Here is a 27,592-nt window from a genome sequence, read left to right on the forward strand (position 1 = left end):
AATCAGTCCCTCAGGCCCTGGTTTTCTCTCACCAACATCCTACCTTGGCTCCCTAGTGCATCTCTTCAACTGGCTCCAGTTTCTCCATTTCAGAGTGAGTTCCCATAGTAATGAGGAAGGCAGTGATCTCAGATGTGGGGATAGGAACTAGGCCCAGAGGGTTTTAAGCAGCTGAAAGGCCCAGGTTGTCTAACCCCGACCTGTGCCCTGAACCCGGAGCTGCTGTTACAGTGACTTCTTATCACCACCAGCGGGTACCTGCCCCTCTCCTCTGTGGCCATGTACATACACTGGCTGCTCTTGGCCAAGAGCCAACTGCTGGTTCAGTCAAGACCATAGTTGGTGGCAGGCCAATGTGATACATAGTAGGGCCTTTGTCATGGCCCCTCATCCATATACTCAAGCCCTAACCTCGCCCTATGTGGGAATACTTGGGGATGGGCCCTCTCAAGAAGTAAGATTTTGGGGGGGAGGTGGGAAGGGATGGGAAGGGGAAACAAAGGAGGAGGCAACAATGCTTGATAAGAAATGTACTCATTATCTTGCCCGTGTAATTGTAACCCCTCTGTACAGTATTTTCACAATAAAAAATTTTAAAAGAAAGCCGGGCGCTGGTGGCTCATGGCTGTAATCCTAGCTACTCAGGAGGCTGAGATCTGAGGATCTCGGTTCAAAGCCAGCCCGGGCAGGAGAGACTGTGAGACTCCTATCTCCAATAAACCACCAGAAAACCGGAAGTGGCGCTGTAGCTCAAGTGGTAGAGCATTAGCCTTGAGCTGAAGAGCTGAGGGACAGCACCCAGGCCGAGAGTTCAGGCCCCATGACCGACCAAAAAAAAAAAAAATTTAAAAGAAGTAAGATTTAACTCACACCTGTAATCTTAACTACTTAGGAGGCTGAGATCTGAGGATAGTGGTTTGAAGCCAGTCAGAGCAGCAAAGTCAGTCAGATTCTTGTCTCTAATGAACCAGCAAAATGTTGGAATGTAGCTGTGACTCAAGTAATTAGAGTCCCAGGCTTGAATGAAAAGTCTATGGGATAGTGCCCAGGCCCTGAGTTCAACCCTAGTACTGGCACAAAATTACAAAGAAAGGAAGGAGCCAGGCACTGGTAGTTCATGCTTATAATACTAGCTACTCAGGAGGCTGAGATCTGAGAATCATGGTTCAAAGCCAGCCCTGGCAGAAAAGTCTGTAAGAATCTTTTCTCCAATTAAAAAAAAAAAAACAAAACAGAAAACTGGAAGTGACGCTGTGGCTCAAGGGGTAGAGCACTAGCCTTGAGCTGAAGAGCTGAGGGACAGCGCCCAGGCCCAGAGTTCAAGCCCCATGACCAACCAAAAAAAAAAAAAAAAAAGAAAGAAAGGAAGGAAGGGAGGGAGGGAGGGAGGGAGGGAGGGAGGAAGGAAGGAAGGAAGGAAGGAAGGAAGGGAGGGAGGGAGGGAGGGAGGGAGGGAGGGAGGGAGGGAGGGAGGGAGGGAGGGAGAATGCAGTCACAAAGTTCAATGCATATCTTACAAAACTAAGAAAACCAAGGTGGGGGTTGATAGGGATAGAGGTAATGATGGAAGGGTCGCACTGATCAAGTTGCATTATATCATAAGCTGCTTTGTGGAATGCTAACTCCTTTGTAAGACCACTTAAAGATAATAAAAATATAATTTAAAAATACAGTGCAGGACAGGAGACATGGCTTAAGTGGTAGAGTACCAGCCATAAATGGAAACACTGAACAAGAGTGCCAAGTCCCGAGTTCAAGCCTCAGCATTGGCAAACACACACAAAATAATAACCAGTGCAAATAAGGGCCAGAGCATGGCTTGATGTTAGAGCATTTGCCTAGCAAGACTAAGTCCAAACTCAAAAACCAATGAGAGACAGACAGACACAGAAACAGAAAGACAGTGAGAGAGAGACCTATATGGAGAAACAAGGAGGTATTGGACTGGGAATGTGGCTTAGTGGTAGAGTGCTTGCCTAGCATGCATGAAACCCTGGGTTCGATTCCTCAGTACCACATACACAGAAAAGACTGGAAGTAGCACTGTGGCTCAAGTAGTAGAGTGCTAGCAAAAGAAGCTCAGGGACTGTGCCCAGGCTCTGAGTTCAAGCCCCAGGACTGGCAAAGAAAACAAAACAAGGTAGTATGGCTCATCAAGACAGGAAAGGGTCAATACAATCAGACTCATAGATGGCCTAGATATTGTAATTATTAGAGACATATTTTAAATAGCTATAATAAGTATGTTAAGTAACTTGGTGTAAAAGGTAGGAATATAAAGAGATTATCTGAGCAGAATATAATATATCCATGTGTGAAACACCATGGGGAAATTTCTTGGTGTAATTAATACATGCTAAAAAAATGAATGGTAAGAAAGTAAAACAGGCTCTGTTGGGGGAATTATCAGTGGAAGAAGGAAGAAGGTGAATATAGTTGGAGTAGTTTATTTGCATGTATGAATATACAACATTGAAATTGTTTTTGAAGTGGAGGGGGTAAAGTGAGAATGATAGAGGAGGTGAGACTGATGTGGTACAAAGAAGCCCTCCTTATACAACTAATATATGCTAATTAAAAATGCTTCTGGGCTGGAAATGTGGCTCAGTGGTAGAGTGCTTGCCTTGCATGCATAAAGCCCTGGGTTTGATTACTCAGTACCACATAAACAGAAAAATCCAGAAGTGGTGCTGTGGCTCAAGTGGTAGAGCATTAGCCTTGAGCACAGAGACTCAGGGACAGTGCCCAGGCTCTGAGTTCAAGCCCCAGAACTGGAAACAAACAAACAAAAAAAGAATGCTTCTGCATGAGGCCCTGGGTTCGATTCCTCAGCACCACATAAGCAGAAAAGAAAAGCCAGAAGTGGGGCTGTGGCTCAAGTGGTAGAGCGCTAGCCTTGAGCTGAAGAGCTGAGGGACAGCGCCCAGGCCCAGAGTTCAGGCCCCATGACCGGACCCAAAAAAAAAAAAAAAGAATACTTCTGAGCTGGTCACTGGTGGCTCACATGTGTAACCCTAGCTACTCAGAAGACTGAGATCTGAGGATCACGATTTGAAGCCAGGCCAGGCAGGAAAGTCTGTGAAACTCTTATCTCCAAGCACACATACATACCAAAAAAACAAACAAACAAATCCAGAAGTAGAGTTGTGGCTTAAGTGGCAGAGCACGAGCCTTGGGCAACAAAGCTCAGAGACACTACCCAGGCCCAAAGTTCAAGCCCTAGGACCTACAAAAAAAAGTCCATTGATATGTGTATCAATTTACCCATATTTATATCAGATCAAAAACAGCCACATTTTTAAAGGCATTTGGGAAGGGCTCACACTTGAGCAAGTAAGGTGAAATTTTCCAAACTAAAACACAAAGAGAAACAAATGTGTGTGTGTGGGGGGGGGGGGGGAACCACAAAACAGAGCATCTGAGATGAGAGTAACAGTGTCACATTATTTAAATCCATGCACAGAGAGAACATGCGCCATTGGAAATGTCTGCGGAGATCTGATCAAAAATTCCAAAACTGGTAAAAGATGTTATCAATCTGCATGTTCAGGGTTGTTGTTGTTGGTGGTGGTGGTGGTGGTGGTAGTGGTGGTGGTGGTGGTGGTAGTGGTGGTGGTGGTGGTGGTGGTGGTGGTGGTGGTAGTGGTGGTGGTGGTGTGTGTGTGTGTGTGTGTGTGTGTGTGTGTGTGTGTGTGTGTGTGTTTCACATGGTTGATGTCAGACAGTGGCCAACATGGACAAGTACCACGGGAGCAAGTCAGAGCTGCCTGGGCCTCTTCTTTGTGTTTTCTCAGAGCATTTTGGAACTTGCTCGTGGTTGGTGGGAAAGTGGTCCTGACAAGTGAGAATCCTTCCAGCAAGGCAGAACCTGCCTCCGAGACTGGCAGCACGCTCAGCATATTATCTTAATTCCAAGCAAGTCACGAGCATGCCCAGCTGATAGGAGGGAGGGGTGTTAAACTCCACCCCTTGATGGGGAGGTGGCAGGAGTCCAGGAGAGCATGTGGGATGTGGGGTATTGTTGGGGCTACCTTTGAAAAACACAATCTGCTTCCCACTAGTTAAAAGGCAGAGACTGTGAGGCTTAGAGAAAATAGATATATGTTATTTACAAGGATCATGTTTTAAGCAGAAAGTCATAGATATGTCATGAGTAAAAGGATGGGGAAAGATAACCCAAGAAAATACTGAGCAGAAGAAAGCTGGTAGGGTGTGCCAACATCACACAGAGTAGAACTCAAGATAATGACAATTAACAGAGACAAAGAGGAAGAAATAGTAAAGAGGACACAAGCATTTCAAACATGGGAGCACATAATAACTAATCCCTCCAACATATAAAACTGTATTTGATACCATTAAAGGGTTGTTGACATAGACAAATCTTCAAAGCTAGGTTTAGACTTAACACTCTTTTCTTAGTAGTAGATAAACAGGAAAAAATTAGTCACAATACAGATTTGAACAACACTATCAACCACATTGACCTAGTTGATATTTATAGAGCTCAACATCCAAATGCAGCATAGGACATGATTCACAAGTACACATGGAATATTCACCTCCATGGTAATGAGGTGAACAGGCCTTAGTAAACTGAGCAGAAGAGGATTTGGATGGTAGATGACCACAATGACGTTGAATTACAGAACACAAAAGGACATCTAGGAAATAGCATTCCCAACATTTGCAAATGAAAAAAAAAAAAACGCACTTTGAAATAACACATTAATGGGGCTGAGAATGTAGAATGTGGCTTAGTGGTAGAGTGCTTGCCTAACATGCATGAAGCCCTGGGTTCGATTCCTCAGAAAAAGCAAGAAGTAGCGCTATGGCTCAAGTGGTAGAGTGCTAGCCTTGAGCAAAAGAAGCTCAGGGACAGTGCCCAGGCCCTGATTTGAAGCTCCAGGATTGGAAAAGAAAGAAAGAAAGAAAAAGAAAGAAAGAAAGGAAGGAAGGAAGGAAGGAAGGAAGGCAGGCAGGCAGGCAGGCAGACAGGAAAGAAGGAAGGAAGGAAGAAAAGAAAGGAAGGACAGAATGAAGGAAGGAAAGAAGGAAGGAAGGAAGGAAGGAGAAAGAAAAGAAAGAGATAGAGAACACATTAACCTAAAAGCATTAGAAAATACCCCTAGCAGGACACTGGTGGCTCACACTGTAATCCTAGCTGCTCAGGAGGCTGAGAATTGATGATATTTCATATTAAAAAAAAAAAGATTCAAAGCCACCCCTTGCAGGAACGATCATGAGACACATCTCCAATGAACCATCAGAAAAAGCTGGAAGCTAGCTGTGGCTCAAAGTAGTAGAGTGCTAGCCTTGAGCAAAAAGAGTTCAGAGACAGTACCCTAGACTCTGAGTTCAAACTCCACAACCAACTTAAAAAAAAAAAAAAAAAGACAAAGGAAAGAAAGAAAATGTCTCTAACTAAATGGAAATTAAAATGTAAAGCATCCAATTTTGAAATTTCAACAAATAAGCCATTACAGGAAAAATGCATGACATTAACAGCTTATGTTAGAAAAAAAAAAACCTCAAATCAATTTATTTATGTTTTTTTTTACCATAAGAAACTAGAAAAGTGCTAGCGAAGACACAATGTTTATGTACCTGTGATCTTATAAAATAATGCGTATGGATAAACTCCAGGAAATGGAAATAAAAAAGATAAGAAAAGTGCCAGCACTAGCTTGGCAGAGTGAGAGCACTAAGCCCTGAATTCAGGATCCAATCTGGCACACATTCAGAAAAGCTCCATCAATAGCTATACTCAGGAGGCGGAGGAGGCAGGAGGAAGAGTTGTAGGCAAGGTTGGGTTACATAGCAAGATCCTATCTTAAAAAACCTTAAGTAAATAAAATAAAAGTGCCATTATCTCAGTATTGAAAATATTAAATACTTAAGACTAACTTAGTAATATACATGCAAAACTACAAAACATCACTAAGAGAAGTTAAAAAACTCAAATTAGCCGGGCGCTGGTGGCTCACGCCTATAATCCTAGCTACTCAGGAGGCTGAGATCTGAGGATCGCGGTTCAAAGCCAGCCCGGGCAAGAGAGACCGTGAGACTCCTATCTCCAATAAACCACCAGAAAACCGGAAGTGGCGCTGTAGCTCAAGTGGTAGAGCGCTCGCCTTGAGCTGAAGAGCTGAGGAACAGCACCCAGGCCCAGAGTTCAAGCCCCACGACCGACAAAACAAAACAAAACTCAAATTAATGAAGAGAAATACCATACTTATGGGTTGGAAAACACACTATTATAATGATTGTTATTTAGAGGTAGTAGGGTTTGAACTCAGGGCCTTGTGCTTGTTTGACAGGAGCTCTTTGATTTGAGCCATACCTCCACCCTTGAAAGACTCATTATTGCCAGAATGCCAATTCTAATAGTTCAATACTCTGTAGAATTATAATGAGAATCAAAGAAGCCTTGCTTTTTCATCACAAACTGAGAAGGTAATTTATATGGAAATGCAAATTATGTAGACTAACCAAAAAGGTTTTGAGAAAAGACAGTTAAATATATATATTGGTATTGTCTGATCTTCAGACTGGCTAGCATTCTACAGGAATGAAAACAGTGTAGGGATTGCATAAGAATAGACACCACAGATAATAGAACAGAATCAAAATCCAGAAATAGACTCATACACATATGATCTGTTGATTTGCAGCAAGGTGCCAGGGTAATTCAAGAGGGAAAGGTCAATCTTTTGGAACAAAGGGTGTGGGAACAACTATACATCACATGCTGAGAATAAATCTTGACCTTTATGTCACTCCATGAACAAAGTTTAACTTGAATCAAATCTAAATGTTAGAGCTGCAAATATGCCAGGTAGTGGTGGCTCATGGCTGAAATTCTAGCTACACAGAAGGCTAAGATCTGAGGATCACAGTTCAAAGCTAGCCCTGGCAGACAGTCTGTGATACTTTGTTTTTTTTTTTTTTTTTTGGTCGTGGGGCTTGAACTCTGGGCGTGGACGCTGTCCCTGTGCTCTTCAGCTCAAGGCAGCCACTCTACCACTTGAGCAACAGCGCCACTTCCAGTTTTCAAGTGGTTTATTAGAGATAAGAGTCTCACAGACTTTCCTGCCAGGGCTGGCTTTGAACCGCGATCTCAGATCTTAGCCTCCTGAATAGCTAGGATTACAGGCGTGAGCCATTGGCACCCAGCCTGTGATACTCTTAACTCCAAATAAGCATCAAAAAGCCGAAAGTGAAGGTATGGCTCAAGGCCCTGAGTTCAAACCCAGAACCAACACTCAGAAACAAAAAAAGTTATTGGGCGCTGGTAGTTCATGCCTGTAACCTTAGCAACTCAGGAAACTGAGATGTGAGGGTAGAGGTTCAGAGCCAGCTGGGGCAGGAAACTCTATGAGACTCTTATCTCCAATAAACCACCAGAAAACAGGAAGTGGTGCTGTGGCTCAAGTGGTAGAGCGCTAACCTTGAGCTGAAGAGCTGACTGACAGTGCCCAGGCCCAGAATTCAAGCAAACCAGCTCAGGGACAGTGCCCAGGCCCTAAGTTCAAGCCCCGTGACTAACAGGAAAAAAAAATACCATTCCAGAGAAGGAGCTGCTATAAATGTACCAATAGTGGAGGAAGAGGAGCATGTGCTAAGAGAAAAACAGAGGCATCAGGAGCTTCTCACCCAACTAAAACTGGTTGCTTCTGGGTAGGGAAATGAGATTTTTTTGAAAGGAGCCTTATCAAACAATTTACCTGTTTAAATCAACCTTGAAGCCATCTGGGGAAGCAGCTCTCTATGGCCAATCACCCCAGTCCAGTGAGGAGGTGCCCTGCTGGGGGGGGTGTCTCTCTCCTCCCTTCTGTCCTCCAGGTACATGGTCAGAAGTGGAGTATATGCCACTCTGTCTTCTGTCATCAGTGGCCATGGCGATCCCAACATAAACCACGTATTTTCAGACAAGCAGAGGGACTTGGAGTAAGAGAAAATGGGCCTTTCACCCCTCCGTGTAGAAGCTCTGCTCCTGTTTAACACAGTGCCAAGGATGCGGTTCTAGGCAGCCCAATGCACTCTGATGAATACTGGTGAATACATCCTGGTAGCTCTTCTTCCTGTGGTAACTGCTGTGGAGCTGAGTCCCAGTTTCCTGGTCTTCTGTGGGGTGCTGGTGCAGGGGCCTGCCTAAGGTCTCTCCCCTCTGACATCCCTCCTCGCTGCAGCAGTGGGACTCAGCTCAGCTGGATACAGCACCCAGGCAGCACCTGCACAGCTGCGTCCACAAGTCCCCAGCCCTGAGGGATTCTGAGCTGTGGAGTAGAACTTTCTGGCACCATCCTCTTGCCTAGGTGGCTCTTATCTCTTCCTAAGGGTCCTCCATACTTGTCCTGACTGAGCAGGGCTCACCTCGATGTGGACATAAATCCCACTCCTTATTTCTTGGGGCCCAGAAAAGAAAGCAGTGGTCTGACAACAGGAAATGAGTCTACGTAGCCAAGATGGCTCCCGCATGGTCACCTGACTTGCGTGTGTGTCGGGGAGCATCCCATATTATCCCTGGGATCCAACCTGGTGTTGCTGCATTCAATCAGAGCAACTAAGGAGTTGCTTGTCTGCTTCTCCCAAAAGGCTGGCTCACTTCTGGGACCTCTTGGGAGCTTTTCCCTTTCCTGCTTCCATCTTAGCTCCAGGTGGAAAGGTATCTCCTCTGTTTCCTCATCCAGTGTGCAGACGGCCAAGGCCCATTTTAGACAAGGGGAAACTGAAGAACTAACAGCTGGGCATTCAAAGCCACAAAGCTGAGCAGCAGCAAAGCAAGGGACCGAAGCCTTATTTTGTTGTCTTCCCGAACTAGTGCCCTGGCCTTCTCTGCCAGCTGAGAGGTACAGGGGGATGGGCATAGGAGAAGGCAGACCGGAAGTACTAGGTGGGGTAGGGCTTTTCCCCAGTGGCTCTCTCTCTTTGGCATAATCTTTGATCTGGATGGCATCAGGAAAGTTGGCCCAATGCTTCTAGGTTAACAGTGGGTTGTATAGCGTTCCAGGGAAGACTGGATTGCTGAAGGCTCGGAGGAGCCGTGCCTCTGCTGCCCATGCTTAGGATGAGGGCACTCTACCTGGTATGGAGCGAATGGGCACAGTGACTGTGTGCGGTCACTGTGTATTGGGCGTGTGCGCGTTTGTGCTGTGCATATCTGAGCTGCATGGCATGTGCTGTCTGTATGTGGAGTGTGTAGCTCTGTCTCTCAGAGAAGGCGTCCATCAGGGTTGGAGCTGTGGCTAGCCTAGAATTCCAGTCTTGGACCTACACAAAGAAATAGAAGGCCACTCATCCCTTATTGGGGCTGGGAGGGGCCCAGGCACCAGAGGGCTCTCTGGGCAGGAAGAGGAGGCTTTGACTATTGGCTGGGCTCCTGGGCCTGGGCCTGGGCCTGGGGCATGCTAAGGCTGTTTTGGTCTCCAGCCTGATAGATCAATAGAGAAGAGAAACAGGAAAAAAAGAGCTTGGCCCTGGGTGGGTGACCAGGTTACACCCTGGAGCTGGGGCTGGCCCTAGTCAGGCTGACTGGAAAGAGGGGGGGCACAGGGGATGCAGGAGGGTGGAGGTGGGGTGGAGGGTAGGAGACTCAGCATGGAGACTCACGCCCTAGTGCCTTTCGTATGTGCAGGAATGTGGGAGTCTGTGCTGTGTGCTTGGTGGATGTGGAGTGTGAGAAAGACAGACAGAGACGGCGGAAATGGGGAAGGACGGCCCAGAGACTAAGAGGGTGCCAGAGGAACAGGTACACACACGGAGGTCAGCCGGAAGCCCCTCCTCCTAGTGCAGGTAGCTGTAAGTGGGGGAGGAGGAAGAGAGTGGGGGTGTTCCTGGCTCCCCCAGGCCTCTGGGGAGGAAGCTAGAGCTTACAGGGGTACATTAAGCCCTGGCTTGACCCCCGCCCCACCCCCTCCCTTCCTGTCCCTCATCTCCGGCCAGCCAGCCCTAATTAAGGAGGCGGAGCGTGCTTGGGCCTCCCTCCCGGTGGTATTTACCCCTTCCTCGCCTGGGTCCAAAGAGGGTCTGGGAAAGGGGAAGTAAGGCTCTGACATGAAAAAGCTGCGTGATCTGTGGCCAGGCTCGTCCACTGCCAGCCTCAGTGTCCACACTTAGCAGTTATGGTCCAGCATAAAATGATCTCCCAAAGAACAGGCAGGCCAGCACTAGAGGAAGGAGGGCTTTTTTGGGGTGGGGGACACAGGGTGCTGCTGGGCCCAGCTGGAGACTGGCTGCCAGGGGCTCAGGGCGCTCAGGACTGGGGGTTAGCAGTCCAGGGGACAGATCAGGGAAGCCTGAGGGCAAGAAGGGAAATGGGAGGCCAGGAACCTACTTCCGGGTGGATGGTGACGAGAGGCCAGGGGAGGTGAGTGGGGGAGGGGGAGGAAGTCCCCTCCTGTGCAGGTCACTCCCACAGGCTGGGTTGGGTTGGGTTGGGGCGGGGCACGCGATGGAGAGCAGATCTGACCGCTGGAGCCACCTTCTCGCTGCTGTCCAGGAGCCTAGCCAGGTAAAGGGCTGCGAAAGGGCTGGGGGAAGAGGGGGGGAAGCACCCTTACCCCCTTCTGGCTAGTCCCCAGCCTTCCAGCGAGGGTTTTCTTGAGGCCTCTGCTGTGGATGCTCATCCCCACGCGTGCGGCGTGGGCTGCCCCAGGCGGGCGGTCCTGGGTTTTGTGTGTTTGTCTTACTGCCCCTCTGCTTCTTCCGCCCAGAACCTGGCACAGCTTGAATCCCATCCCGGGCACCTGCCACTGCCGCCCCTCTTGAAAGGGCTTACATCCGGTGGCACTGGGCAGCAGAGCTGGCCTCTGAAGCACAGGCTGAGACCGCATCTGTCTCCGGGCGCCTAGGATACCTGCAGCTGCCCCACCATGCTGCTGGCATCCACCATTTCTGGTAAGACCCCAGCCACTGGGCTCCTGACCCCCTCTAGTTAGAATGAGGTGGGGGGTAGTGGGAGGGCATTGAGAGAGCCGAGGGGGGGCGAGTGTGTGTCAGCTGGCCAGGCTGCCAGCTCTGGCACTGGGAAGGAATCCCCTTGGCTTGGGTACCCTGCACAGCACCCTCTCTAACTTAGTCCTTGTCCTCCACCTTTGCCCAGCTGTGCCTACGACCCTGTCTCCCCCTAGTCCTTCCAGCAACAGCAGCCAGGAGCAGCCACTGGATGCCCGGGACCCATTGCTAGCCCAGGCGGAACTGGCCCTGCTCTCCACAGTCTTTGTGGCAGTGGCCTTGGGCAATGGCTTGGTGTTGGGGGCCCTGGTACGGCGAGGCCGGCGCGGCCGCTGGGCACCCATGCATGTCTTCATCGGTCACTTGTGTCTAGCTGACCTGGCTGTGGCTCTGTTTCAAGTGCTGCCACAGCTAGCCTGGGATGCCACCGACCGTTTCCAAGGGCCCGATGCCCTTTGCCGGGCCGTCAAGTACCTGCAGATGGTGGGCATGTATGCATCCTCCTACATGATCTTGGCGATGACGCTGGACCGCCACCGTGCCATATGCCGTCCCATGGTGGCCTACCGCCATGGCGGTGGGGCTCGCTGGAACCGGCCAGTGCTGGTGGCCTGGGCCTTCTCGCTCCTTCTCAGCCTGCCGCAGCTCTTCATCTTTGCCCAGCGTGATGTGGGCGATGGCAGCGGGGTCTTCGACTGCTGGGCCCGCTTTGCAGAGCCTTGGGGCCTTCGCGCCTACGTCACCTGGATAGCACTGATGGTGTTTGTGGCACCTGCCCTGGGCATCGCCGCCTGCCAGGTGCTCATCTTCAGGGAGATTCATGCCAGCTTGGTGCCAGGGCCATCCGAGAGGGCTGGGGGGCGCCGCAGAGGGCACCGGCCTGGCAGTCCTAGTGAGGGAGCTCGAGTGTCAGCAGCTATGGCCAAGACCGTGAGGATGACGCTGGTGATTGTGATTGTTTACGTGCTTTGCTGGGCGCCCTTCTTCCTCGTGCAGCTGTGGGCCGCGTGGGACCCAGAGGCACCTCGGGAAGGTGGGTGTGGAAGTGGGGGTACTCGGGATTGGCTCTCCCCCTCCCCACAGCAGCATGCCCACCCACGGGTGCTCAAGTCCCCAAATACCCAGCCTAGATCTTCCCCCCCCCCCAGGGCCCCCCTTTGTGCTGCTCATGCTGCTGGCCAGCCTCAACAGCTGCACCAACCCTTGGATCTACGCTTCCTTCAGCAGCAGCGTCTCCTCGGAGCTGCGCAGTTTGCTGTGCTGTGCTCGGAGGCGCGCTCCACTCAGCCTGGGTCCCCAAGATGAGTCCTGTGCCACTGCCAGCTCCTCCCTGGCCAAGGATACCTCATCCTGAGCAGCGGTGGGCTCCTTCCTTTTGAAGTCTCCTTGCACTTCAGTTGCCGGTCTGAGACCGGCTCTGGGGGCCACAGGGAGGAAGCTGCGCAGAGAACTGGCTGGAGTCTGGGGCCCTGTCATGGTTTTACTATGTGGCTCGGGGCAAAGCCCCCTCACTGTCTCCCATGTCCCCTGGAGGACTGTAGGCTCTAGGACTGTAAGGGGCCCTTTGAGTCAGCTCCTTTGTGCCAAGAATGAGAGACTAAGACAGAGGGCCACCGGATCTGGGGGTGGCAGGTAACACAAGTGCATGTGCCTCCCCCAGGTGAGATAGAGGTCCAGAGAGCCAAAGAGGAAGGAGCAGGCCAGGGCCAAGGAACTTTTTAGGCTGTGCCTTGCTACACTCACCCTCCCTCTCTCTCCCTCCCCCCTCCCCCCCTCTCTTTCTCTCCCCCTAATAAAAAGATGCAGTTTTCATTTTCCATGGGATAAGGAGTCTCTTTGGATGAGGGTACTGGTGGATGTGGGGAAGGGGAGCTGGCCTGAGGGCTTTGTAGACCTAGAAGGACCCCACCCAAGCAGGGCACTGATGGCTCATACCTATAATCCCAGCTACTCAGGAGACTGAGATCTGAGGACCACGGTTCAAAGCCAGCCCCGGCAGGAAAGACTATGAGACTCTTATCTCCAGTGAACCACCAGAAAACTGGAGGTGGTGCTGTGGCTCAGGTGGTAGAGATATAGCCTTGAGTGAAAGAGCTGAGGGACAACACCCAGGCCCAGAGTTCAAGCCCCATGAGCAACCAAAACCAAAAACAAAAACCTTATCCATGGATACATGCAATGACTCTGAAAGCCACACCACAGTGCACAAGTCTGTACCTTAGGGTGCTGCAGGTCTCCATGTACCAAAGCCCCTCTGACGCCAGCTTGGTGTTAGAGATCACCCGCAGAAGCTATTTCAGATGTCCAATCTGCTACCTTGGCATCTGGCCTCTGGCAACCCATGGACACTGGGATCTGGCCCTGTATCCTTTGCCCAGCTCTAAGACAAAGCACTGGCTGGCATCAGAGAATCAATGCATAGATCTTTATGAGCCCTTACCCCTCACTCCATAACAAAGCTGCAAAGAAGCAAAGGGCCTGAGGAGGGGGGCGGGGCTGGCGGGCAGCTTCCTGGAGTGATTGTCAGTGCGGCTTGAAGGCCAAGTCTGGGCCCTGGGGATGGGAAGTCGAGGGGGAACTTGGGACCCCAGATCCACGGGACAAGCCTTTGTTCTTGCCCAGGCAGCTTCGAGTCCCCGGGCTGGGGGAGGCAGTAGCTGCAGGCCTGAGGCCCTGGCGAGCAGTGGTCTTTCCCAAGAGCTCCTTAAACACCGAATCCATATTCTGGGCCACAGCCTGGAAAAGATAGACAGGGACAGTTGAGGAAGGATTCCTCTTACTATCCCACTCCTCAAACCCTGTTGTCATGCCAGACCATGCCGCTGCTCTGCTTGAACCTCCAGGCCACGCCCTACCCCTCCTGGTGTCTGCTGAGGCCCTCACATCTTTTCACTGCTACTCTTTCCCTTAACATCACAGCCTCCACCACAGCCGCCTGAGGCCATCAGCTCTCCCCTGGGAGCCTGCCCTATGCCCGGCTCCCAGATGCAGCTCGTGCCCGTGCACCCACCTGTCCTGACGTGCTTAGCTTGGGAGCTGGGCACACTGGGAGCCCATGCACACTCTTATACTCTCCTCTTTGGCTCAGCAAACCCAAGGCTTCCTTGTGCAGCCCATCAGAGCCACAATACCCAATGGAGAGTGGGCTGTTCAGGCTGTGCCGTCGCCAGGGAGGGCCTTGTCCCAACCCACTTTATTCCCTCGGCCAGTTCCCCTCATGCTTCTCTGTCATCTGTCCCTTCATCCTCCTTGGTGTGCCAAGCACCGGCCACACCATTGCCGCTCACCTAGGCTGGCTCTAAAATGCCAGCCTGTCAGCCTATACTCCAGCCTGTCAGCCACACCAACCTACATAGCCTGGTCCCCCCTGTTCAAGCTGGGTGAGCTGGGTGCCAGTGGCTCACGCCTGTCATCCTAGCTACTCAAGAGGCTGAGATCTGAGGATCACGGTTCAAAGCCAGCCCAGGCAGGAAAGTCCATGAGACTCTTATCTCCAATTAAAAAGGATAAAAGCAGGAAGTAGCACACTGGCTCAAGGGGTAGAGCGCCACACTTGAGCAGAAAAGCCAAATGAAAGTGGAAGGCCTCCAGTCTACAGCCAAGTAGCCGCAAAAGCATGTGTGAGTGTAATGCCCTGGCAAAGGTGTTCTGCTCCTCTTTCCACGCCTCCGTGCCCACCCTTCCATCCCCACTCCCTCTCCTGCCCTTTCCTAGGCTCCTCTTTGGCTGCTTGGCTCGTGGGAAGTTTACTGCATAGAGTTCAAGGAGCACTGAGATGGAACTTCGCCTTGGGAAGCAGCCCCCGTGCGCCCAACCTGCCACACAGCCTACCATGCAGTCTTACCTTGTCCACCTCCACATGTCGCTCCGGGGAGGTTGGGATCAAGCACTGCCGTCTTTGCCCAGAGGGGCCAATGGCTTCAGGTGGCGTATCTAGCTCCAGCCTGCAAGGCACAGACAGGGAGCCTGGTAAGGGCCCCAAGTTGAGTTGCCCTTCCCGGGGGTGGCAAAGGAAAGAGACCCGCCTCAGTAGTCCCTCATGCTTCCTGTTGCAGTCTGGCTGCCTGGGACAGGATGGCAGCTCACTCACCCCTCGGGCAGTGTGATGTACTTGTGGGGAATGAGGCCCCGCACGCCAGCATGCTCCCCCCGCCACCAGTCACTCGATGCCCGCGCGTGCAGCCGCAGAATGTCGCCTCGCTGGAATGTCAGCTCCTGGGCTGTGCGGCCCGTGTAGGCAAAGCAGGCCACAGCCTCTATGACACCCCTTTCTGGGTCTGCGGAGAAGGGAGGGGCCAACTGGTGATGCAGCGCGCACCAGGAGATGACACAGGGTAAGGTCTCCCATGACCCTCCTCACCATCCTCCTGAGTCGTGGTCCCAACTTCCAGCTCTGGCTCATTCTCCCCAAGGCTCTCCAGATGTGTGTCCCTGATGTTCAGAGAAGGCAGGTGAGCGGGGCTGACCTGCAGTGGAACCCCCACCCCCATCCCCCACCAGGCAGCACCAAGTGTCTGGTACCCCAGGCAGGCAGCAGAAGGTGGTGCCATGCACTTCTCATAGACGGGGCCTGGCAGAGCAGCCAAGGATGGAAACACCTGTGCAGGCTGCAAGATGAGCGTCTGCACCAGCTGGTTCACCCGGCCCTGCAAGGCCACAGGGTCCTGCCCAGGGGGCACAGGCAGAAGCGTCGGCCCGAAGCACACAGCCAGGTTGTAGGGGTCCATCATGTTCTCATCGCTGTACTGTGCCAAGCTGGGAGGGAAGTGGACGGGGGGAGGGGGGGGTCACACGCAAGGGGCTTCAGCACTGCTATCCCTTTCTCCCCCTCTGCCAGTTCACCCCCCCCAAACACTCACTGATTGAGGAAGGTGAAAAGGTAGCGCAGGACCACCAGCACCGCTCCCGGCAGCTGAGCCAACAGCCGGCTCACAGGCTCAACCCGCGCCATCATGGCCTCCAGCTCTGTGGCCAGCAGTCCCAAAAGACAGCACAATGAGGGGCGAAGCCCTGGCTCTTCAGCCCAACCCAACCAGCCCAGCCTGAGGCCCTGGCTTCACCTGCAGAGGCCAGAAGCTCATTGAAAAGGTGTGCTGGGAAGAGTGGGGGCTCCAGGCTCCGGAAGTAGAGCTTGAGCACTCCAGCCACTGAGTCCAGGTCATGGGCAGTACACCCTTCCACTAGAGGGTCCTCCCCTGTGTGCAAGCAGGTGGGCAACACGCTGGATGAGGAGGCAGACTGTGGCTGCCGAGTCCCCACTGCCCCCTCCACATACACACACACTGGGCACATCCCTACCTCTCTCAAAGGCATCTCGGATCTCAGAGATCCGGGGCTGGGCACCTGAAACCCGGAAGATGCCCTCGTGCTGCAGGCCTGTGGAAGATAAGAAGCTGGAGGGCAGAGTCCCCTTCCTTCCTAGACTGGCCCCCTATACCAGTTGCCTGGTACCAGGCAGGTGCCAGGGTGGCAGGAGGCGCTGGGCTGTGCTTACCATTGAGGTTAATGAAGCGGATACAGCTCTCCACCACCAGAGGTACAGTTTGGCCTGAGCTCTGGGGAACAGACAAGCCGAGGCTTACGTCACTCAGAGACAGTCTAGCTCACCCTGTTCTTCCATTGTTTTTCTCTTAACAGTGTCTAAGTGGCTTGATATTGCTGGTGCTATTTTAGGAAGTGCTTTACATTTTATTTACAAATTATTGCTGGAATGTAAAAGCATAATCAAAATTCGGCTGTTGGTTGACCTTGAATCAAGTAGCACTGCAAAACTCAAATTTGTTCATTAAGTAGACAGATTCTTTTCAATATTCTATTGAATACAAAATTAACAACGACAATGTTATTTCTTTGTGTGCAGGAGGGGCCACACTCTCTGAGCATTTTTGCTGAAGGCTAGCACTCCACCACTTAAGCCACAAAACCACCTTCGGCTTTTTTCGGTGCTTGCTTGGAGATAAGAGCCTCACAGACTTTCATGCGTGGGCTGGCTTTAAGCTCTGATCCTCAGATCTCAGCCTCCTGAGTAGCTAGGATGACAGGCGTGAGCCACTGATGCCTAGCTCTTTTTTTTTTCTTTGCCAGTCCTGGGACTTGAACTCAGGGCCTGGGCATGCCCCTGAGTCTTCTTTTGCTCAAGGCTAGCACTCTACCACTTGAGCCACAGTGCCACTTCCGACTTTTTCTATGTATGTGGTATTGAGGAATTGAACTCATCAGGGCTTCATGCATGCTAGGTGAACACTGTACCACTAGGCCACATTCCCAGCCCTGGTTTTCTGTGTTTCTTAACAACACTTTGATATCAGTGCCACAGCTGTAATCCAGAGCTGACCAGAGAGTAGGATAAAGCAAGTACCTGAATAAACTTCTCCATATCTCCTCCAAAGAGTCTCTGGTTATATTGGGAGCTAGGACGGGGGTGGCGGCTCTTCTGGAATCGTCTCTTCGTGTACTGAGTCCTGCAGTGATGGGAACTGGGTCTGAGAAGAGCAGGCATGAAATAGGATGCCCCACCCTCAGTGCAACCAGACAGGGCCCTGGACCCCCCAAGTCCTCCTAGAATCCACTGGGCAAAATGGAAGTTGAGGCCCCAGCAGGCTGGACAGCAGAACTGGGTACCAAGGAGAGGGAGACAGAGGATCTCTGAATGACTCACCATGACAGCTCCTCCTTGTCACCTATAGAAGAGAAAACATGCCAGGGGATCTACAAAGAACCCCAGAGAGAGGTGTGGCCCAAAGGCTCAGGGCCAGGTAGAAGAGAGGCCAGGGCTCTTGTTGGATTGGTTAGTTGCTCACTGGCAGAGGAAGGCAGATAAAATCCCAGGCCCCAGGAGGGGAAGGAAGGGGCGGGCATGGGCCAGGACTCACCGCGTTGTATAGCCTCCTGAAGCTTCTCATGCTTGGCCTGTAGCTTGGCAAGGATACTCCGACCGCTCACATACTCCTGAAGCTTCTAGAAGGCCAAAATAAGAGCCTCAAGTTTTAGATCTGGCCAGGCAAGATGTGCCCCTCCTGCCCTGTGGGCTCTCCTCCACCTGCCCGGTCCCACCGTAATGTAGAAGGTCTCTGTTTCCTGCTGCTGGCCCCGTCTCCGGCCTGCCTGTTTTGTGCCAGGGTCTGAGCTAGTAGACTTGAGGGATTCCGTAGAAGGACTGGCCTGGAAGGAGTCTAGGGCATCCCCTTCATCTGATGCCATCAACTCCAGTAGCGCCTGCAGAGTTGCCTTCAATGTCTTGTTTACCTGAGGGAACAGCACCAGGACGGTAAGAAGTGAGAGATAGCCGAACACTGATGGCTCACACCCAATCATCCTAGCTACTCAGGAGGCTGAGATATGAGGATTGAGTTTTGTTTTCTTTTTCTGTTTTCGTCAGTCCTGGGTCTTGAATTCAGGGCCTGGACATGGTCCTTGAGCTTTTTCTGCTCAAGGTTAGTGCTCTACTACTTGAACCACAGCTCCATTTCCAGCTCCATTTTCTGGTGGTGAAGTGGAGATAAGAGTCTCATAGACTTTCCTGCCCAGACTGGCTTTGAACCACAGTCCTAAGATCTCAGCCTCCTGAATAGGATTTCAGGTGTGAGTCAGTGGCCAGCAGGAAAGTCTATGAGACTCTTATCTCCAATTAACTAGCAAAAGCCAGAAATGGAGCTGTGACTCAAGTGATAGAGTACCAGCCTTGAGCAAAATAGCTAAGGGAGAGCATTCAGACCCTGAGTTCAAGCCCCGATACTAGTACCAATAATAATAATAAAAGGCCTGGGAGTCAATGTGGGAAACAGAAAGTCTAAATCAGGAAGGCAGTGGTAGGACAGCCAAACCCAAGACAAGGTCTCGTGTTCCCACCCCAAGCCCAGCCATTCATACCTCCTCTGTCTCGATGGTCTGTCGGTCCAGACGACTCTGGATGTTTTGGGCTCTGGGCAAAATCTCCTCACGCAGTTCCAGCTCCACCCGAATTTCAGCCACCTGCAGAGGGCAGTAGAGGGGCTGAAGGCGGGGCCTACCACGGCAATGAGGGTGGGCCTGAGGAACAAAGCACGCTTCTGCTGCCTGGTGGCTGACTCTGGGACTACCGCACCTTGACACATTGAAGACTGGAGCAGCAGCACCCCAAGAGCCATGAATCCCTCTGCTCACACCAACTCTTGTCCATAAATGTCCATGACAGTGATACTCATAAAAGTCCAAAGGTAGACTGGCACCAGCGGCTCACGCCTGTAATCCTAGCTACTCAGGAGGCTGAGGATCGCAGCTTGAAGCCAGTCCGGAAAGAAAGTTTATGAAAATCTCTGATTAACTACTCAGAAAAAGCCAGAAGCTATGGCTCAAGGGGTAGAGTGCTAGTCTTGAGCAAAAAGCTCAGGGACAATGCTCAGGTTGAGTTCAAGCCCCAGGACTGGCATCAAAAAAATTGAAGAGGGCTGGGAATGTGACTTAGTGGTACAGTGCTTGCTTTGCATGCATGAAGCCCTGGGTTCGATTCCTCAGTATCACATTTTTTTTTTTTATTTACTTTTTTTTTTTTTTTTTTTTTTTGCTTATGTGGTGCTGAGGAATTGAACCCAGGGCCTCATGCATGCAAGGCAAGTGCTCTACCACTGAGCCACCTTCCCAGCCCTCCTCAGTATCACATTAACAGAAAAAGCTGGAAGTGGCATTGTGGCTCAAGTGGTAGAGTGCTAGCCTTGAGCTGAAGAGCTGAGGGACAGAGTTCAAGCCCCACTACTGACAAAAAAAAAAAAGAGAAAAGAAAAAAAAGTCCAAAGGTGGAAACAATCCAAGAAATTAATGAAAAAAAATCTAGTCCACCCTTGAAATAAGAGTCCCTCAGCAAAGGGAATGAAATACTGCTCTATGCTCCAACAGCGAAACACCTAAAAAAGATCATGCTGGGCAGGACACAAAAGGATACTTAGCACATTCCTATAACCCTAGCTACTCAGAAGGGTAAGCTCTGAGGATCATGGTTTGGAGCCAGCCTGGGCAGAAAAGTCCATGAGACTCTTCTCTCCAATTAACTAGCAAAAGGCTGGAAGTGGGGCTGGGACAATGGCTCAGTGGTAGAGCGCTTGCCTTGCACACATGAGGCCCTGGGTTCGATTCCTCAGCACCACATAAGCAAAAAGAAAAAAGCCAGAAGTGGCGCTGTGGCTCAAGTGGTAGAGCACTAGCCTTGAGCTGAAGAGCTGAGGGACAGCGCCCAGGCCCAGAGTTCAGGCCCCACTACCGGACCCAAAAAAAAACAAACAAAAGGCTGGAAGTGGAGCCACGGCTTAAGTGGTAGAATGCCAGCCATGAGTCAAAAAGCTGAGCAAGAGCACCAGGTCCTCTCTAAGTCAGCTCCTGCTAACAGCAGTGAGAATGGTCTGCATTTGCCTCGGGCTACGGGATGAAGAGCTGGGAAGTAGGGACTGGCCACAACCAGGAGCTTTTCTTCCTTGACAAAGTGTGGCTCATTTGACTGGCTAGCACTGGAATGAAGACCTTTGTCACCACTCTTGGGGCATGCAGTGTGACCCTTACCTCATCGCCCTCGTGGGGATGATAATCAAAACGCAGTGGGGGGCAGAAGGCCATAGCATGCACCTCCAGCACTTTGGCCTTGTCCCCTGGAGGGTCCAAGGCCTCCAGAGCCTCTTCCAGGCTGCCCAGGCCCTGCAGCTGGGAGGTGTGGGCGCGGCTCTTGGTGGCTGTGTAGCTTCGGAGGGCCTGCCCCAGGGCCAAGTGGAAGCCTGTATCACAGCACTGGAGAGAAGCGAGCATATACTCAGGGAAGGCTAGAACTGCAGCCTCTGAGCTATAGGGCGTGGAGTCCTCCCCCCCAACACACACACACACACACACACACACACACACACACACACAGAGGACTCACATCTAGGAGGTCCAAGACATCATGCAAGTAGTAGTTGCTGACAGCCGCATTGACACTGGCCAGACTGAGCAGGTATTCATTCCGTGCCTTGGTACACTTGACCTTGTGCTCTAAGAATTTGGCTTGACGCTGTTCAGGACAATAAGGCACACTGGGGTCTCCCACTTGGCAGACTGTCCCCATCTCTGATTATACACCTAGTGTCCCATAGAACCCTCAAACTCAATGTGGACCCAGGCAGGGTGCCTCATGCCTGTAATCCTGGCTGAGATCTGAGGATCTCAGAAGGCTGAGATCTGAGGATCACGGTCCAAGGCAGCCAGCCCAGGCAAGAACGTCCATGCGACTCTTGTCTTCAATACACCACTCGGAAAACCGGAAGTGGCACTGTGGCTCAAGTGGTAGAGCACTAGCCTTGAGCTGAAGAGCTGAGGGACAGTGCTCAGGCCCAGAGTTCAAGCCCCATGACCGACAAAAAAAAAAAAAAAAAGGTGAGTCGGAGGTCTTAGAAGGGCTGGAAAATCCCTCTCCATCCTTGATATTTCTCACCCTCCTCATCTGTCTTTGGGGCTCCCCCCCAAATGAGTGCTGTTTTTCCTCGCAGGTCACCTAATCCCTCATCCCAAGTTTGTGCCCTCTGCCCTGCAAAACCTCAGGAGGTAGCTGGGAGCAAAACCCCTCAGGCTTAGCAGTCCCTAAGCTCTGGCCCCAAGGGGCTGTGGAAGGCCACGTGGGATATAGGGCGAGCTGCGCCGGGCTGCCCTAACCCTCAGAGTTGCTCAAAGGCTTGCAGAGCAAAGGCCAGGATCCTTTGGACATGGAGGAAAAGATGGCCCATAGCCTTCCAGGCCTACCTTTTCTACTAGCCGTCCTCCCTTTTTGAGGGAGCTCTTGCGGAGGGGCCCCGCCTCCGAGCTGGTGGTGGCGGCGGTGGTACCAGTGGCGGCAGCATTGGCACTGGTGGGCAAGGCGCTCCGGCCTGTTCGCTTCTCCTCCTGCCGCTCTGCTTCCCGGAGCTTGGCTTCGGCGTTCACGCTCTCGGTGTGGTACACCTGGTATGTCTTCTTGGTCTGCAGAGGACCAAGGCAAGGCAGCTCTGTTGAAGGCCACAGCCAGCCGCTTCCTCCTCCTCCTGGCAGCCTGCCTGGGACTCCAACCTGAGACTTGGGCTATCCACATCAGCCCTGGCCCCAGTTTTCCCACAGTCCCCCACACCCATGCCAGCCTAGGCACTCGTTTCTCCCTGAGCCCAGCCTGGGGTTGTTCTTGCCCTCCCTCTGATTGGTATTTTTCCCTGGGCCACTGGGATTGGGCCCTGCCCCATCCTTCCTCACCGTCTGGAGCTCTGAGACCACCTCCAGGAGCTCATCCTGCAGCTGCTGCACCAGGTCCTTACTCTAGAGGCCGAGGAGATGGTGTGAGCACAGTACTACCCAGCATTAGTACCTGCCACCATCCTGGGATGACCCTCCCCATCTTCGCTCCGCACCATGGCCCACACAGGTCCCCAGCTAGCCTCCCACGCCTCCCAGCCACAGTGCGCCTAGGTAGAGGCCCTACACCTGGCGTGGCCCTGGACCTGAGCCCTACCTTCTTGACAATGCGCCCCACATCCTCAGCAATGTGACCCAAGCGCTGGACCAGGGGCCCGGCCAGCACCTCGCTGAGGGCCGCGCTCTCCCGGCTCTGCTGCCGTGTCTGCTCCAGCAGCACAGTCCAGCAATGTAGGGGCGACAGGAGGGATGGTTCCTTCCTGGGGACAGAGGGCCACTCAGAACAGGTTGCCTACGAGCCTCAGGGCCTGGCCCCAGCCCTGCTGCCAGTATGGTACCCACCGGAAGCTCTGCTGCTCTCGACTGCTGCCCCCCAGGCGGCCTCCCCGGCTCGCAAAACGCTCAGCCAGCTTTTCCAGGCCCCGGGAATATTCGAGCTCCACCTCGGCTCGGCGCCGCATGAACTCTGCCAGCTCCTGCAGCAGCTCACGACGCAGCTCCCCCTGGAGCTCCAGACAGCGCAGCTGCTCGCCCAGCTGCCAGCGCATCTCTGCAAGGGGATCAGACGCACAGGACCACGGCTCAGGCCTGGCTGGCACGCACTGCCCACACAGCTGGGCCACAGAGGCAGAGACACAGACACACGGCCATCTGTATGTCCTAATCTCTGTGTGTGTGTGTGTGTGTGTGTGTGTGTGTGTGTGTGTGTGTGTGTGTGTGTGTGTGTGTGTGTGTGTGTGTGTGTGTGTGTGTGTGTGTGTGTGTGTGTCAGTCCTGGGGCTTGAACTCTGCCTCTGGGCACTGTCATTGAGCTTTTGTGCTCAAGGCTGGGGCTCTAACACTTGAGCAACAGCTCCACTTCAGCTTTTTGGTGGTTAATTGGAGGAAAGAGTCTTACAACACTTTCCTGTCTGGGCTAGCTTCCAACTGGGATCCTCAGTTCTCAGCCTCCTGAGTAGCTATGGTTACAGGTGTGAGCAACTGGCACCTGGCTGTTCTGATTTTTGGGGGGACAGGGGGGCTGAGCCCTTGCATGACTAAGGGTAGAGTATAGCAGCTCTGGGAAGGTTGAAGTTGCTCCCAGAGGCAGGACACAGGGCTACCTCAGCCCATGCTGCCCCATTGCCAGTTGGGTGCCTTCTCTCCTTAGTTCCTGGAAAAGCCCAACTTGCTTCCCCTGCTATTTCCTTTTGCTTAGACACACAGGAGCCCTTCACACATGTGTGGGGCTGCTCAGGGCTGAAGCAGTTTCCACCTCAATCACCCACCCCTGGCTTTTCCTCCCCCCCACCCAGCGGAGAGCCACACCCAGGGCCCCACGATGCCCCCCCCCCTTTGACACCTTATCAGTAACTTGATTTGGCAATGCTGCTTCCCACATTCAGACTTAAAGTAGAAAGCTGCAGGTCCAGCAAGCAGAAGCAACTTGCTGAAAACGTTGTGCCTCCCCACCCCATGTCCAGGTGGGCACAGGGGCCCTGGGGAAATAAGGGCATTCACTTCAGCGTGATTTCTTCATTGAGTATAATGTTGACTTCGCACCCTTCTAGAGCTGGGATTGGAAGGGGGGCAGAAAACAAAGGAGCAGACACACACCAGAATGTCCAGGAGCAATGAGTGCCAAGAAAGTGAATCAACAAAATCAATGCCTTCGTGGATGCAGAGGGGGAGGGATGCATGGGGGGAGGGCCAGGTAGACAGCCCAGGCTCCCCTACCCCATGCAGGGCTGAGCTATATAGACCTGCTTCATTTCCATAGCCCTCTAGCTGCCATAGAAAATCAAAGAGGGCACCTCCTTCAGGTGTGTGTGGAGGGGGGGAAGGCAGGGGTTAAGACCACAGACCCACCCTGAGGGGCAGGACCTGGAGGGGCTGTTTAAAATAACTCCATTGTGAGCTGGTGGCCTATAATCCCAGATACTCAGGAGGCTGAGATCTGAGGATAGCAGTTCAAAGCCATCTGGGCCGGACAGTCCATGAGGTGCTTCTCTCCAATTAACAAGCAACAAGTTGGAAGTAGAGTTGTGGCTTAAGTGGTAGAGGACCAGCCAAAAAAGGTAGGAGACAGTGTCCAGGCCCTGAGTTTAAGCCCTAGTTTAAGCCCTACACACACACACACGCACACACACACACACACACAATTTCATGTGGGTACCAGTAGTTCATTCCTGTAATCCTAGCTACTCAAGAGGCTGAGTTTGATAGCCTGGGCAGAAAAAATAGAACCCAACACTTTTATCTCCAATTAACCAGCAAAAAAGCAGGAGTATGGCTCAAGTAATGTTAACCTTGAGCAAAAATACTAAGCAAGAGAACAAGATCCTGAGTTCAAGTCCCAGTACCAGCACAAGAAAAAGAACGGAAAGAAGGAAAGAAAGAAGGAAGATATTTCATTCCAAGCAAGGTCTTAAGATTACCTGTGTGGCTTCTCCTTCCCTGTGGCACTTGCCTTCCCCTCCAAGAGGCATTGTATTCCCTGAGGACTTATTACACCTGAACGGTGCTGAATGGAGCAGGAGACCACACCACAGTATTGATTCTTCACTGCCAGGAGCAAAAGCTCCGTCAGCATCTGGATATGTGCACTGGTTGGTTGAAGCCAACTGCATTTCAGGTCCATGATAGCAAGTGTCCAGTGCCTAGCCCCCAGCCTCTAGATGTCAGTCAGGCCAGAGAACGGTGTCCCAACCCTCCCCCCTCCACAGCTAGGTCTGCCTCATTCTACCCTTTTTGCTTCCCAGTGGTTACCTGGACAGAATTATGGGATGGCTTGTTTACCATTTGTCTCTCCCACCAGACCTGTGACCCATGTGAGGGCAGGGACCTGTTCTCTGTTACAGAGCCACGAATTCCCAGTCTGAGACAAAACAGATGCAGGTTGGGAAAATAAAAATCTGCCAAAAGGGATTCCTTTAAGTTTGAATTGCAAAGCTGGGCCTCAGGCCCACCCGTGCATCCGTTGAGCAAGGCATTCACTTTGACTTCTGCTGACAGAGAAGAAAAGATGGCCTCCCAAACTGTCCCCATGCTGATCTTGCAGAATTGAGGGAGTCAAGACAGTGCCCTTGGTTTCCTAGCATGGTTGAAAGGTCTCGTTGGGAAGCGAGATGGAAAACAGAGGCTACAAATGGTTGGAGGTGCAGGGTGCAGCAAGGGAGGTCCTAAAGACATCTTGCTCAAAGCTGCTCTGTTCAGTGTGAATTAATTGCCCACATTTGCTGACTGAAGAGTTTTCAAAGTTCTCTAGCCCACTGCATTTTGAGGAAGTAGGATGGGATTGCTGCCTCCATGTGAGAAATGATAAGGGCTAGACTCGCGGTGCCAGCGCCCTCTGCAGTTACTCCAGGCTGGCTCCGGACACCAGGCAATGTGTTCTGTACAGGGCACAGTGGGATAAATTGTTGCTCTGACTCATTGTATCAGGTTATGCATCTAAGAGTTGGAAAATACCTCGAGTGTCCTTTTGCATAAGCTCCTTGCAGCTGTTGTGCTGTGTGACCCGGGTAAGTCACTGCGCGACTCTGAGCTTGTTTACACAACAGGTAAAATGGAGCAACTGAGAGGAATACAGAGTCAGACGCGTGCAAGCAATAGAAAACTCTGAGTCCTTAGATGCTCCCTTCTTTCTTTTGTAGAAGTCATAAAAGAAGTGGACAGCAAAGAATTTGTAAAGCTCATCTGCATGTGATTTGCGCTGGAATGCTTATCAGAACCCACAGGGATAGAACTGCAGAAGGAAGCCAGCTCGGTGAAATCGCTTGAGGCAAGATTCCCTCCTCCAGCCTGACCAGGGCCAGCGCCCTCCCCAGCAGGCCACCTCAGTGCCAAGAAGCAGCGAAGGGGCCAAGCGCTCGGGGACTCCAGTGGTGTTAGGCTGAAGTGGCCACCAACCCCAGCATCCTCATCCCTCCCTTCCCCAAGCCCACCTTCCAGCAAAATCCAAGGAGCCCACTACCGTCCAGCCAGCATGCCACCTTCTCAGTCCACCCTCCTCGGGCCACCAGGGTGTTGTGTGCTCCCTGGGTGAGAAGCAGACCCAAGCAGAGCAGAGAACCCAAAGGAAGGGCGAAAGGCCAGGGACTTGCAAGCGGATGAGGCCAAAGGAGCGCCAAAAAACATGAGGTTTGACTCCTCCACCCCCAGTCCAGGTTGCTGGGGACCTGCGGGGGACCGCTGGTTGTGGGGAACCCACCACCTTCGAGGTCTCCACCGGAGACCAGGCCAGGAGTGCCTGACCCCCTCTCACCTTTGACTTGCGTCTCATACTCCGCCTGCAGCCCCCGCTCCCGCCGCAGCTTCCCATGCGCCGCCATGGCGGCCACACGGCCGCGCCGTCGAGCTCGGATTCTCCCACGCGGGCGGCGGCGAGAGGCCAGAAGCTGGGATCCGAGGCCTCAGCCAGCACCGTGCTGCGGCTCCGCCTCGCCCCGCCCCCAGCGCGGTCCCCCCGGGGGGCGGGGCGGCCCCGGCCCGGCCCGGCCCGGCGCGGCCCCCCGAGGGGCTCTCGGGAGAAGAGCGCCCCCTCGCAGCCTCACTACACCCTCCTCCCCCTGGGCCTACACCTAGCCCACCTTGTGCCAAAGCGCCACCACTAAGCGGTCAGTACAAGAGGTGCCAGGCAGGCTGGCACCATCTTCAGAAGGCTAGCTTTGATCATCGCCGGCACCTCCCATGGCCCCTGGCCCTGAATACCAGCGAGCAGTGGCCCCGTAGCTGCTCTAGGCTCAGGATTCTCCCTGGGCTGCCTGCCTCCCCCACGCTCCCAGGACACCAGATGCCGCCTGCTTCCTGAGTTACAGCCTGAGAGACCCAAGGAGCCTGGAGAGCTGGGGTGGGAAGTTCTGCAGCTGCCTGTATTCCCTCCAGGCCCCCTTGGGGGTAGGGAGCAGGGTTCAGCTCTGGTTCCCCTTCTGCTCAACCCCAAAAGGAAGAACAAGCCTCATTTCCCCATAGGTGGTTACCACTTCCTGCTGCCGGAAGACACTTTTCTGCCTCCTCTCTGCTATTGCTTGCACCTGCCCTCTCCCAGGCAGCCCCTTCAGAACAAGGGCTTAGCCAGCTTCGGGATAGTCTTGGGGCTTCTCTCAGTGGTTATAGGGTTTCCCTTGGCTTCTGCCAACTCTAAGCCACAGAGCAACAGTTTTTTCTCCAGGAGGCAGCAGATGACAAGCCACACAAGATTAACTGGTTTGTCGAGAGGGAAATCCCTGGTTATGATAGATGGTGGGAGACAGGCAAAGCAGGTAGGCACTGTGTGTCAAGG

At 52.6% G+C, this 27,592-nt stretch overlaps 2 protein-coding genes across 2 annotated transcripts; one reads left to right on the forward strand and one right to left on the reverse strand.

The window, feature by feature from the left end:
- Window positions 1-10,435: 10,435 nt before the first annotated feature.
- Window positions 10,436-12,740, forward strand: Avpr2 (arginine vasopressin receptor 2). Its single transcript, XM_042667546.1, has 4 exons — window positions 10,436-10,513; window positions 10,716-10,899; window positions 11,105-11,989; window positions 12,105-12,740. Exons 2-4 carry the CDS (start codon window positions 10,875-10,877, stop codon window positions 12,308-12,310), a joined length of 1,116 nt encoding a protein of 371 aa, XP_042523480.1. The 5' UTR covers window positions 10,436-10,513; window positions 10,716-10,874; the 3' UTR covers window positions 12,311-12,740.
- A 627-nt stretch (window positions 12,741-13,367) lies between these two features.
- Arhgap4 (Rho GTPase activating protein 4) lies at window positions 13,368-26,750 on the reverse strand. The gene is made up of 21 exons (XM_042667545.1): window positions 26,576-26,750; window positions 22,672-22,879; window positions 22,427-22,589; window positions 22,171-22,233; window positions 21,691-21,906; window positions 20,837-20,965; window positions 20,485-20,706; window positions 18,826-18,927; window positions 18,010-18,201; window positions 17,829-17,913; window positions 17,615-17,636; window positions 17,315-17,417; window positions 16,451-16,511; window positions 16,255-16,332; window positions 16,017-16,151; window positions 15,816-15,921; window positions 15,478-15,711; window positions 15,317-15,387; window positions 15,047-15,233; window positions 14,801-14,900; window positions 13,368-13,692 (listed from the first exon to the last, which is right to left on the reverse strand). Exons 1-21 carry the CDS (start codon window positions 26,640-26,642, stop codon window positions 13,480-13,482), a joined length of 2,757 nt encoding a protein of 918 aa, XP_042523479.1. The 5' UTR covers window positions 26,643-26,750; the 3' UTR covers window positions 13,368-13,479.
- Window positions 26,751-27,592: the final 842 nt, after the last annotated feature.

Source organism: Dipodomys spectabilis, unplaced genomic scaffold (genome assembly GCF_019054845.1).
Source record: "Dipodomys spectabilis isolate Male_0828 unplaced genomic scaffold, ASM1905484v1 ptg000411l, whole genome shotgun sequence".
Classification (NCBI taxonomy): domain Eukaryota; kingdom Metazoa; phylum Chordata; class Mammalia; order Rodentia; family Heteromyidae; genus Dipodomys; species Dipodomys spectabilis.

What these genes read in the sequence shown, in the direction of transcription:
- Arhgap4 (XM_042667545.1), bottom strand. Translation starts at nt 26,642, where the DNA reads ATGGCGGCGCATGGGAAGCTGCGGCGGGAGCGGGGGCTGCAGGCGGAG. An exon ending in AGACCATCGAGACAGAGGAG is followed by an intron (nt 18,202 to 18,825) that starts GTATGAATGGCT and finishes CTGTTCCCTCAG; the next exon opens with GTAAACAAGACATTGAAGGC. An exon ending in GACATGTGGAGGTGGACAAG is followed by an intron (nt 13,693 to 14,800) that starts GTAAGACTGCAT and finishes TATCTTTTCCAG; the next exon opens with GCTGTGGCCCAGAATATGGA.
- Avpr2 (XM_042667546.1), top strand. Translation starts at nt 10,875, where the DNA reads ATGCTGCTGGCATCCACCATTTCTG. An exon ending in GCTGGCATCCACCATTTCTG is followed by an intron (nt 10,900 to 11,104) that starts GTAAGACCCCAG and finishes ACCTTTGCCCAG; the next exon opens with CTGTGCCTACGACCCTGTCT. An exon ending in CCCAGAGGCACCTCGGGAAG is followed by an intron (nt 11,990 to 12,104) that starts GTGGGTGTGGAA and finishes CCCCCCCCCCAG; the next exon opens with GGCCCCCCTTTGTGCTGCTC.